General features: G+C 49.0%; 1 protein-coding gene across 5 annotated transcripts in view; it reads right to left on the bottom strand.

Annotated features, from left to right (window-relative positions):
- The window catches only part of ARHGAP32 (Rho GTPase activating protein 32), a 238,310-nt gene that overhangs the window by 84,588 nt on the left and 140,780 nt on the right, over positions 1–12,942 (bottom strand). For all 5 annotated transcript variants that reach the window (XM_077190054.1, XM_077190059.1, XM_077190052.1 and 2 more), the window contains one exon: positions 10,378–10,464. In XM_077190054.1, coding sequence (XP_077046169.1) covers positions 10,378–10,464 — 87 coding nt within the window. The remainder of the gene's footprint in view (positions 1–10,377; positions 10,465–12,942) is intronic.

Here is a 12,942-nt window from a genome sequence, read left to right as displayed (position 1 = left end):
ATCAAAGCCAGCAGCCACCACTGGCCTTTGGAGCAAAACAAACAAAAAACCTTTAAAATTACTTGCCTGAGGTTGTTAAAACAAAAGAAAATTGCAGAATCCCAGGATGGCTTGGGTTGGGAAGGACCTTAAACCCCATCCAATGCCACCCCTGCCATGGGCAGGGACACCTTCCCCTGTCCCAGGCTGCTCCAAGCCCCAGTGTCCAGCCTGGCCTTGGGCACTGCCAGGGATCCAGGGGCAGCCCCAGCTGCTCTGGGCACCCTGTGCCAGGGCCTGCCCACCCTCACAGGGAGGAATTCCTTCCCAATATCCCATCTCTCCTGCCCTCCAGCAGTGAGAAGCCATTCCCCTGCTTTCCTATTTCCAAAACTTCCTGAATTCCTTGCTTGGGGTCACCTACAGCATCAGCAGCTTTGGCAGATAGAGATCTCAATTTCCTTAAATCCCATTTCTCAGGCAGGCCATGGCAGCTTGTATATATGTTTGTATGTATGTATGTATATATATATATATATATATGAGATCAGAGAACAGAACCATGTTCTTGTAAACACAAACTGCCAGTGAGAAAAGAGATTTTTTATAGGTCCAAACCCAAAGAACCCCGTTAGGCCTGCTATGCTACAGGTCAGACATCCATGATATCATTTACAAACAGCAGGCACTCAGGAGCACAGAAATAACAAAACCCTGCTGTATCTGCCACTGCTCCCTTCCAGCCCCATTCACCCTGATGCTCCAGAATGAAGCAACACTACCAGTGCTTGGAAAATATCACTAACAGGGTAAGAAATGCCTCTGGGCAAGGTTAGAGATAAAAACCATGAGTATTCCCAGGGAAAAAAAATCTGTGTTAGAGATGCAGCTGATCAGGCCTCAAGGAAGGGTGAAACATTGTTTTGAAAGCACAAGAAACAGAAGCAGTTATGGGGAGGTTTTGTGAACAAAGCTGGAGTCAAAATGGAAAATCATCTGCTTTTCTGGCAGCTGCAGCCATCAGTTTTATGAAGAAAGAATGAAAAGTGGTGCCAAGGCCCAGGAGATGAAATATTTAAGACAGACCATCTTCAATATCTAATATCCCTGATGGCAGCTTTTCAAAACCTAAACCACAACGTTTGAAATAAAGGCACAGTTTTTAACCCACAGATGACTTTAAAATGCACCATTTAGAAAACAGAAAATCCTGATCTGTCAAAACCTGAGCCCTTGGTGTCAAACCTGCTCTAAGGTCTTGGAAAATACAGTCTGTGTTTATTTCTGATGCCTCCATCCCCCAGCCTGTGGCACATCCTCAGAGTGACACAATTCAGAGTGACAACGAACACCTGCTCCGTGCATTTTACAAACTTGGGGCCCAAACCTGCTCTGTAACTCTGGGAAAGCCCCCACAATTTAGGGAACAAGCTCAAATCAGGTTTCCCCTGAGAATTCTGTGATTGACTCCTCTAAACAAAACTTATTTGTAATGTGACACAGGGTGAGGCAAAGCACCTCTATTTACTGAGTGCAACAGCAGCACTCTCAGCCTCTTATTACCCAGACAGATCCATTACAAATTATCTTCAGAGTATCAGTTTAATAACCCATGTGCACCCAGTGTAACTGGTAGGAGAGAACTTCAGAAAATGTTGTGATTGTGTATTTTGCCACCTGGCTCTGTGCCAGTAAATATTTGCTACAAATAGCAATAATGATGCATCTCTGATTTACTGCTGAAGTATCTTTAGGACAAATTGCCCTAAGGAGGGTTAGGTTGGACATTAGGTTGTATTTTTTTAAATGGAAAAGGTTGTCAAGACCTGGCAGAGGTTGCCCAGAGCAGTGGTGGGTGGAGGCACAGTCCCTGGAAGAGCTAAAAAAACTGTGTTGATGTGGCACTTGGGGACAGAGATTGGTGGTGGCTTGGCAGTGCTGTGGCAAAGGTTAAACTCCATGATTTTGGAGGTTTTTCCCATCCTAAATGACTCCATAAGTCAATGATTCTGCCTTTACACACACACTGTTTATTATGATGTGGTTTCTGTGCCTTGAGAGAGCCTTTTTGAAACCATCCCTTCCTGCCCTGCCTGCTCTCCATTTTATGTGCAGTGAATCTGTTATTTGGAAGTGCAGATGCTGTTCCAAGGTCTGTGAACTTCACCTACCCTGAGGCTGAGCATCCCAGCTGCTCCCCTGGGCTGTCTGCTGCTGCTCCCTCAGCCTCCTACACCAGCATCACCTGGTGACCAGAGCAGCTTTGCAGCCTTGCAGAGGATGGGAGGGGATGAAGCAGTTTTAGATGATTTGTCCCAAAAGCCCTGTCACCTTCCCCAGGTAAACAGGTATTGAAAATGACAAACCTCCCCATAAGGAACAAACATCAAGGCAGGAAGGAATATCCCCACAATCCTCCTCCCATTCTGGACTTGAACCAAGCCTTGCTCTTGGAAAAGTTGTAGAACAAGTGAATTGTAGGCAAAGGGCTCCTCTGCAAAGCATCTGCACTGCTCAGTTGTGGGGATGACTTGGTGTCTCATCAGAACAGCCCCAGTGTCCCCTTCAATTTGTGGCCAGGCCCAGCCTTGTCTCCAAAGCACCACATGAGGGTCAGGAGCCCTGCCAAGATCCATCCCAGTCCCCATGGCTTTCTGCAGTGGCCCTCAGTGCCAGAGCATAGAGCACAGTCTGGTCTCTAATTCTGGGCTGGTTTTCTGTCTGAAGGCAAAGGACATGACTTTAACAAACGACCATGGAATTGTGAGAGCTTCTGCTGCTCACAAAACCCCTTCCAGAACAGCACTTCCACTGACACTGCACTTTATCCTGACAAAGGATCTCCCCTCTCTCTCATCATCCCTTCCTAGAGCAGGGCCTGGCCCTCCCCTTCAGCTGGGGGGTTTCCACCAGGGAAAAGCACCTGAGCTTGTTCAGTATCACTCACATCCCCTTTGACAAGAACTGCCCAGCAGCTCAGCCTCATGCAGCTCTGATGAACTGGGAGCCTCTTGTCTTGAGGAGGTTATTTCCAGATACCCTCTTTCCCCAGCAACACCTTCCCTCAAATAAATTCCTGAGCATTTCTCCACTGGAATTTGAGCACAAAAGCCTCTGTCCCTGGCATGCTGAGGGGACAGCTTGAAGTACACCTACATTTGCACCTGCTGAAAAAATGTGCTTTAGCACCAACAGCTCCACAACAGTTTTTATTTTTGCAATGTCAGAAATTTATTATAAATGAATTATTCCATCAAAATCCACACACAACTACATCCCTGGTTTTGCATCTCATGCATCCAGAGTTAAGAAAACAAAGAGCTGACCCCATTTCTCTCACAATACACGTTTAAATAATTAAATAGAGGAAAAAAAAAATCTGAAGAGAGCCATGAATGGAGCAATTAAAGACCAAAGCTGAAAGGGTGGCAGTAATTTTTCATGTCTTGTGAGCAGTGGATGGATCTGAGCAGTGAATCTGCCCTGTCCTTCAGCCCCAGCAGCAGGGAAGGGAACCCCAGAGCCCCAGGGTCCAGCTGGGACAGTGCAGTCTGCTCCTGGAGGGACAAAAATCCCTTTTACCTATACTGGCATTGCCATGGTGACATGTCCAAACAGGACAAGGGGAAACAGCCCCAAGCTGTGCCAGGGGAGGTTCAGCTTGGACACCAGGAATTTCTTCCTGGAAAAGCTGGAAGGGGCTGCCCAGGGAGGTTCCTGGAGTGTCTAAGGAAGGCCTGGATGTGGCACTCAATGTTCTGGGCTGGTGACAAGGTGGGGATCAGTCACAGGGTGGGCTTGATGGTCTGGGAGGGCTTTTCCAGCCTCAAGGACTCCATGACTCTGGGTGAGAATTAAGGATCACAGGCCAAAACTCCAGGCTGAGCAAAGGGTATGGTGAATCCGCTTTCAGAGCAGGACACAGCAGACCCCAGTGTTAATCCTGCTGGATGGAAGTGCTGCCCTACCCAGTCCTGCAGGAGATCTCTGAGCACCAGCCAGTCAAACCCTGGTCCTTAACAGCTACTCTCCCAATTAGTAAATGAATTTATCCTTTATGTTACCATGCCAGCTACAGAGTAATGATGTTAATTAAGCAGTTCAGATGTAATTCAACCCCTAGAGCTGGCAGTTTACTTCCCCAAAGCCTGGAACAGAGCCAGGGGTTTCAAAGCCCCTCCACCTTGGCTTTGGGATCTCCTGAGGTCTGAGCACAGCCCAGAGCACCCTGCAGGCTGCCTGCCAGCTTCAGGCATTCTCGATTAATTCTCATTCCCACTGTCACTTTGCTTTTATTTACTGCTGCTGGGAGCAGGAGGCACACAGTGTGTGACCTCAGATCCACCGGAGCACAGCACTGGAGTGATGGATTAGCAGGGTGCAAACCAGGAATTCTGCTGCTTTCTTTTCTGATGTGAAACAGCCCTCAACACCCGAGAAAAGCTTAGGACAGAGGTTTCAACATGTGTGAACATCTGGAAGGATGGGGTAGAAATACACAAGCCAGAAAGGCCTGTGGGCAGATTTTAAAAAGGTTTTGTGGATTTACAAAATACCCAGGACTTGTTACCCAGAGAAGCTGTGGCTGCCCCATCCCAGGATGGGGCTTGGAACAACCTGGTCTAGTGGAAGGTGTCCCTGCCCATGGCAGGGGCTGGAACTGGATGGGCTTGAAGCTCTTTTCCAACTCAAACATTCCATGATTCCACCTCCAGACACCTGTACACATGAGGCACCAGACTCGTGGACAACCTGTCAGTGGAAGTCTCATTTCCCTGGTCATCTTCAGGCAAGTGGTGCCAAGAGGCAGAAAAGAAGAACAAAAAACAAGGCAGGGGAAAGGTCATGATGGTGACCAGAATTTTAATGCATCTGAAAGCAGAGGAGCTTTTCTGAGCCCTGAGCACACACAGCCTGGCCCTGACCAAGGGGTGAGGACACACAGATAGGGACAGGAGGCTGCATCATGGGAAAATTTGCTGTTTATTAAAAGCATCCATTAACTGCTTCTGGTTTGTTCAGTAAAATCCTAAATCAAGGCAGAAAATCCTATATAAACATGGAGAAGGAGGCTAACACACATTCTGAAAACAGATTTTGCACTGGGTAGGATCTACCTGGATGCTCCACATAGATATATCTCTTTAATAAATACATGAAAGCTTTCCCCTCTCTGTATTTCTATATGTATATAAAGCACACAGAAGAATTAATACCTGTGAGTTAGAATCTGTCCTTCAGTCATCAGCTTAAAGAGCTTTTCACAGGAGCAAAGTAGGACTTACTCAGTTCCTGTTCTCCAGGTGTTTGAGTTTCAATCAGAAACTATTAATAAAGAAGACAAAGAACCCAACCATATTTTGAATGTTTGACTCAAAAATCTCCTGCAAGCAATTTGTGGTTCCAGCCTGGACTATCCCAGGCAGCCAGAAGCAGCAAACCACATTTGAGATATTGCTCCTCTGACTCAGACATTGCCCTTGTGGGAAGATCTTGCACTCTCTCCTCCCCAGAAACCACCCAGGAGGGGAGTCCTGCCTGCCCTTCCTCCTTGGAGCCTGCCTTTCCTGGCCTCCCCCTGTGCCCCTGCACACTCCTTACTGCTCAGGGAATGTGGGGTGGGGATGCCTTCAGAGCTTGGCAAATCCTGCTCTCCAAGCAGAAGGTGCCCAGCTCAAACCTCCCGCAGGGCAGAGCTGGGACAAGTGGCTGAGGTTTGGGGCAATGTCCTCCTCTGGGGCACCAGGGACCTGCTGCCATCCACCAGAGAAAACACAGCCCCTGCTGGAAGGAAGAACAGGAACAGGGCACAGCACTGGGCATCCCGTGCCACAGGAATGGCTCAGCTCCTGCCAGCCTGAAAACGGCAGCAGGAAAATGGACAAAACCCTACCTGGACCACAAGAATTCCTGCTCTGGGAACAGCCTTAGAAAAAAGGCTCCCTTTGCTGGCATTATCCCTGGAAGGGAGGAGCAGGAAAGGTGCTGTGGCTGGGCTGCCATCACAGCAGTCAGCCTTGTTTAATCCCTGAGATTGTGTCAGCCCTGGCTCGTGCTTGTGCAGTCTGACATCCCTGCTGAGCAGGGCCTGTCACTCCTGTCCCAACAATCCACCTGTGAGCATGGACATGAGCAGCCAAAGCCTCGGGAAAGGCTGGAAGTTCCAGCCCCCCCCGAATGTGAACATCTCCACAGACAGTCCTTGTTCTCTCCCTGCCACTCCAAATGTCACCAAAAATGATGCTTGAGGTGTTCCAACACCACAAATTTCACATAGTAAACAGCATTTACAAGTTTCATTTTTCAGAACAAAAGCTGAGACTGGGCATTCTTCTGTTGTAATATTTAAGTAAGTACACAGGGAGTACCTGTAATGTCACACAAACAAACCCCAAAACATCCAAAAGGCCATTTCCAGCCTTCCTTACAAGTTGACTGGATTAGCCCATTCCAGTCCTTTGCAGGCTCTGAGTTGTGCTGATTTATTCTCCAGAGACAAAGTAACTCCTTTTAAATGTGGTTCAGGCCGTGTAAATTCTTTGTTTATCCCTGTGGAAACTCCCAAGGATTGCAAACACTGTCCAAGGACTTTCATTGCAGCAGGTACAGCACAAATTCCTCAGGGGTCTCAGCCATCCCCTGTGCTCCTCCAGGAACCACAGGGATTCCCAATTCCTGTCTCCAGGTTCAGAGGGTCCACAGGTACAGTCCTCACACCACCCTTTCTGGACTTCACCCTTTTATTTTAATAATATCACTCTTTTCACAGAACTCCTGAAATCTATCTTCTAGAAATGCGAGTTCAGTGCAATCTTACTTGGAAAAAAAAAGGAAAATCAACCTGAATTGCTGAAAAAAACCTCAAACCAAACCCTCCCATCATTGTCTCTTCCCAATAGGATTTAATTCCCTCCCTTTGTCATTTCCTAGTTTTCATGTTTAAATTTGTTAAAAGGAATCAAAAGAAGAATCCTATCTCTCCTCTTTTCTGAAACAGCTCTCTATATATTCCCACTTCTTCTTAAGAGCTAATAAACTGGATTAATTTTTTTAGGTTTTTAAGTAGAAGAAAAGCTGAGCAGAGACTTAACCCCTCCTCTGAAGCTTGCACAAAGCCTGGATTTCACAAGCTGACTTGTAGCACAAATACACCTCCCAAAGAATGCTTTTTCAAACCTTAGCTGGGAAGGTTTTGCAAAATAGGTATCAAGCACTAATTCTCTTTACAGCACTAAAATGATACTTACAGCTGGGAAGGAGTGGGATAGAATTCCCTCAGTGTAAGTAGCTGTGTCCTGCCAAACCCAGCTAAGGCTGAGCTGGATGTTTGAAATATCTGCTGCTCCAAGGCTTTGCTTTGCTGCCCGCTCCAGAGGGAATGGCACAGAAAATGCCACCTGATGGGCACAGCACAGGGGGGTCTGCCCAGCCCAGACTGGCCAAGGCCAGCACTGGCCCCCAAACCCAGGGGTTTGACTGATTTCTCCAAGTCTGGAATCAAGAGTTGCCAGGATGGCAACACCCTCACTCTTTGCTATCTGCTTCTGCAACAAATCACAGCAATTTAGAGCTTTTACACTCATGGGATCCAGCCTCCCTAGCAGAAGGGGCCTGTGTCCATCTGACAATCCAGGACACAGCTCAGGCTGCTGCAGTGCCCAAACACCAGTGCTGGAAGCACATCCAAAGGGTGAGGAAAGCCAAATTTGGTTTTCAGGCTTTTTTCCTCCCCCCTTCAATATTTTTGGCCTGATCAAGATGTACCCTGCCCAAATGTGTCCCCACTGCACCAGCACTCCATGAGCTATTTCACACCTCCCATGCCATTCTCCTGTGGAGCCAGCTCCACACAGACACTGCTGGTGTCCAAGGGGTGATGGAATGGAATCTTCCCCTGCACAGGGAGAGGCCAGGGGGGCCAGGGCTGGAGGATCTCCATGGCAGAAATGATGCTCAGCTGTGCAGTTCCTCCCATGCCTTCCTGGTCATTGGATCCAAATGTCACAAATGTCTCAGCTTCCTCTGGATCTGAGAGACAGGGACATGCAGTAATGTGGGACAGGGTGGTCACAGGCCTGGGGAAGGGAGAAGCTCCAGCTAGCCAGGGGCAGTACTTTATAACAGAAGAATAGAAAAATATAAGAGAAAAAAGAAGGAAAAAATACAGGAAATGTAAGGGAAAAAAAGAGAAAAGGGAAAGAGGGGGAAAGGGCAAAAAAGAAGAGGGGAAAGAGGAAAAGAGGGAAAGGAAGAAAGAGAAAAAGGAGAAAGAAAAAAGGGAAAGAGGAAAAAGGGAAAGGGGGAAAGAAGAAAAGGGGAAAGAGGAAAAGAGAGAAAAGGGGAAGAGAAAAAGGAGAGAGAAAAGGAAAAGGGGAAAAGGGAAAGAAAATAAAGTAAAAATAAAATGAAAACATGAAAAAAAGGAAGAAAGGGAGACAAAGGATGGTTCTACAACCATTCTTTAATGTATGAGGCCAAATCCCAGGGTTTGAATTTGAGTCCAGTTACAGAGGGGAGGGGAGGGGAGGGGAGGGGAGGGGAGGGAAGGGAAGGGAAGGGAAGGGAAGGGAAGGGAAGGGAAGGGAAGGGAAGGGAAGGGAAGGGAAGGGAAGGGAAGGGAAGGGAAGGGAAGGGAAGGGAAGGGAAGGGAAGGGAAGGGAAGGGAAGGGAAGGGAAGGGAAGGGAAGGGAAGGGAAGGGAAGGGAAGGGAAGGGAAGGGAAGGGAAGGGAAGGGAAGGGAAGGGAAGGGAAGGGAAGGGAAGGGAATTTCTCAGGAGCTGGGCCTGGTGCACAGTGGCTACAATTCCCTTGTCCAAGGCTAACAGAATTCCCCCCATTGTCCCCACTCAGATGAAATCCATGCCTGTACCCTCAGACACATCCCAGCAAAGCTCTGGAGAGTGGGAGCAAGGCACCAGAGGAGCAGGGTCAGGCCTCACCTCCATTGCTCCCCATCCCAGTTCTCTGCTGCTCCTGGGCCTCCCTCCTGCACAGGGGTACTCTGCAGGGTCTGATACACAATTATACCTGAGGCCACCCTGTGAATCTCTGGAGGTGTCAGTCAGGTGGGGGAAGGATCAGAAGTGATGTGCTCTGGAGCTACTGAAAAACTGCCATGTTCTCCAGGCTCACCAGCAACAGCCAGGGCTGTTAATAATCCAGGGCTCATCCCTCCACTGAGCACTGCAAATGTACCCCAAATGTGAGGGCTCCAAACACACTGAAATTCCAACTTCCTACAGTCCCCTGCAAGTCCCTTTGCCAGGCACTGCCCTGCTGCAGCTGGGACAGACGTGTGCCCACGCCCAGGGTCTGCTGTGCTGCCTGTCAGCCTGGGCTGCTGGGCTGGGCAGTGCTGCTTTTGGGCCAGACTGGCTCCAGGGGGTTACAACAGTCCCAAAAAATGCCAAAACACTGGCAAATCTGAGAGATGTCCACCTCGAGCCTCTCTTTCCTCTCCCAAGAGCACGTTCATAAACATGCACAGGAACATGTGAAAGCTGCCCACAGAGAGGAATTATTACATTAATATACTATTATTATAATTCCTGCTGGAATTAACACTGTTGGAGCTCAGCCTGGCCAAGCTCCACCTCCAGAACAGGGCAAGAGGCTCTGCTCCTTGAGATGTGGGATGCAGGATGCTGTGTTCCTCAGCTCTCACAACACCCCACTCTGAGCACAGAGCTGAGGCAGCAGAGCAGGGACCCTGCAAATTCACCACCTGTCAGTGTGTACTCACTGCTAAGATGGATGCTCAGGGGGTGCTGAGGTGAATCATGGAAAGAGCTGCTGTCCTGAACCCAGGAAAACAACCCAACACAGGCAGTAACTCCCACTGAACCTGCCAGCACCCTGCATCTCCCACAAAGGGTGACTCACTGAGCATACTAAAACACACCCATTAGGCAGCATTTTACAAAGGCACACAGATCAGCAGATGAAGAATTCGTGGGACAGAGCAGCAGATTCCTCTGCCCAAAGCATCCCGAGATGAGAATTCCAGGCCAGGTGTCTGGGAGGAGATCAACACTCCTGGCAGCACACTGAGGGAACAAACCTCTGGCTGGGATTCTCCCTGGTGGGGTCACTGGTGTGTCCAGGTGTCCATGCTCCCCCCAGAGTGAGCTCAGCCTGGGCACACCCACTCCTGTCTCTGGGCTCATCCCTGGCCATCAGTGAGGATTATTTCCTTCACACTCTCATTCTTCTCCCCTCAATCCTTCTCTCCTAAAACGTGCTGGTGGCAGCACCACAGGCAGCAGCCCTGGGGGACCGAGCCAGGGAAGAGGTGGAAAACCCCAGACACACCACAGGGAAGCATCACATCCCAACATTCTGGGGCTGTGTGGGAAAGAGAATGAAAGCCAGGCTGGGGAGAGAAAACAGGGCATTTACCTGACAGGAGATCTGCACCAGGTACACCAGCTCCTTGGACTCACAGCCATTCCTCGTCACTTCGTTCTGTTCCTCTGGGAGCGAGAGCTGCAGGGCAGGGAGGAGAGGAGAGAGGAGCAGTCAGTGAGGGCACAAACCAGCCCAGAGCAGCACATGGAGCTCAGCACCCACAGCAGACATGCTGAGTCCCAGGGAACCAGGCAATCAGGGAATCAGGGCATCAGGGAATCAGGGAAGGGCTTGTCTGGCTGGAGCTGCCCCAGGGGAGGCACTCAGCACACACAGACCCTGCAATGCCACCGGATTCTGGAACCTCACCTGACATGTTAAAAATAAAAATACAGTTCAAAAATAAAACAGTTACGGGGAGGCAAACAGTTCGAGGCAGGAATTAAACCCTCCAGCTTAGAAGTCTGCAAAATTAATTGTTCACTGAAAATATCTCTATAAATATTCATGGATAGTGAATATAGAACAGAGCTTCTCCATACCCCCTCCCCACATGTTTTTAGTTTTTTATTTTATACATTCAGGCAGACATTAAATAATAAAACATATCTTCCAATTTCAGTGCTGTCAAGCAATTCACCCAGCAGAGTTTTATGGCACCATTCATCACACCCAGAGTCATTAAGAGCATCATCAGGATGTGTTTGTGTGAGAGCAGTGAGGAGACATTGCTGCATATGGACCGAGCCTGGAGCATCCCACTCCTGGCCCTGTTAACCCACTAAAATGGCTAATGTTTAATGATCTTCTCTGAGAGCAGAAATTACAAATAATCCTAAGTAAGTTAAGACTGTTTGCAAAGCAAATAAATAAAGGAAATGTGTACATAAAATTTAAAAGGCTGTAAAAAAATCCTAATTAGTCAAGAGCAATAAAAAAATCCTGAAACAAATGAAAGCAGAAATGAAAAAAGGCTGAGGAGAAGAATCCCAAGTTGTTGTATTTAATGGATGTAAGCAAGTGAAAATCAGAAGTGGGTAGTGAGAGACATCTCATGAAAAAGGGACAAAGAAGGCAAAGTTCTCTCCATACAAATGACCATGACACCTGGAATTTATTTAACTTTGCTCTGCCAGAATCTCCCTTCTCTCTGTAGGGAAGTCCCACTGCACAGATTCAGCCCTCTCCCTCCACCAACCCAGCTCCTGGAATTCTGACTTCTTTCCTGATGGCTGTACACAGGTAAGTAACAACATTCCTGGTCCAGAGAAGGTCTTTAGATTTGTACAATTTATTACCAGCATAGGCTGCTGCCATTAATGTGATTAAACACAACCATTGCTTCTGTATTGCACCTTCCCCCCCACCTTTATCATCATTCTTTGCTATCAAATGTCACATCTGAAGTGCTGCTGAGTTTTGAAACAGCAAAAGGAAAGCCAAAGCATGCAGTAAGGGAAGGCTCACACACAATGTAGATATTTGCCATGTTTGCCAGGTATGAGGAGCTCTGGGTCAAAGAGGCCACAAAGATGATCCAAAGGCTGGAGCAGCTCTTCTGTAAGGAAAGGCTGAGAGAACTGAAAGTGCTCACCTGGAGAGGAGAAGGCTCCAGGAGAGCTCAGAGCCCCTGCCAGGGCCTGAAGGGGCTCCAGGAGAGCTGGAGAGGGACTGGGGACAAGGGATGGAGGGACAGGACCCAGGGAATGGCTCCCACTGCCAGAGGGCAGGGATAGATGGGATATTGGGACTTGGGAATTGTTCCCTGTGAGGGTGGGCAGGCCCTGGCACAGGTGCCCAGAGCAGCTGTGGCTGCCCCTGGATCCCTGGCAGTGCCCAAGGCCAGGCTGGATGGGGCTGGGAAGGTGTCCCTGCTATGGCAGGGGTGGAATGGGATGAGCTTTAAGGGCTCTTCTAACCCAATGCAATTCTGAGATTCTATGAATCAAATGTGGGTTTCCTACTCCTGGAGAAAGGTTTCCATCTTCTAATCTCCCCTGTGTTCCCTGAGGGCACATGGACTCCCCTCCCCAGCCCCAAAGGAATTTCAGATGTCCCTTCACTGAGTGTATCAGTGGCAAAGCTCATCACCACAGGCCCCAAAAAAACAACAGCCAGGTAACAAAACCACCAAGAGGCAACTACAGAGCTCCCTGAGAGGAACTCAGGGCCTGACTGTGCAGCAGAAGGTGGGGAAGAGAAAGGCAGGGGGTGAATTCATCACCCTCCCCCTCACACACGACACCAGGCCGGGCTCTGCACAGACCTCAGGAGGAGCAGAGATCAGCTGGAGCTGTGAGCAGGGCACTGGGGCACAGCAATCTTCCTTCCCGAGGCACTCCTGCCTGGGGACCATCCTCAGGATCCCATTCAGGGGCTTCACACCTCCCAGCCAGCCCCTCCTCAGCCCTGCTCACACAATCTTACTGTGGGGAGAAGGGACATTCCAGCCCACTGCTGGCCATGGGCCATGCACCTGTCCCTGATTTCAGAGGGGAACTCTAAAAACCAGCTGAACACTGCTCCTCTCCCACGGCAGCCTCGTGCTGACTGAGACGGAGACAGAAACTGTTTACACAGGACAATCTCTGGGGTTTATCCTGCAGTCCAGCTGTC

The sequence above is a fragment of the Agelaius phoeniceus genome, chromosome 23 (assembly GCF_051311805.1).
Source record: "Agelaius phoeniceus isolate bAgePho1 chromosome 23, bAgePho1.hap1, whole genome shotgun sequence".
NCBI lineage: Eukaryota > Metazoa > Chordata > Aves > Passeriformes > Icteridae > Agelaius > Agelaius phoeniceus.
The sequence above is the reverse complement of the archived record's forward strand: the minus strand, read 5'-3'. Positions and strand labels throughout refer to the sequence as shown.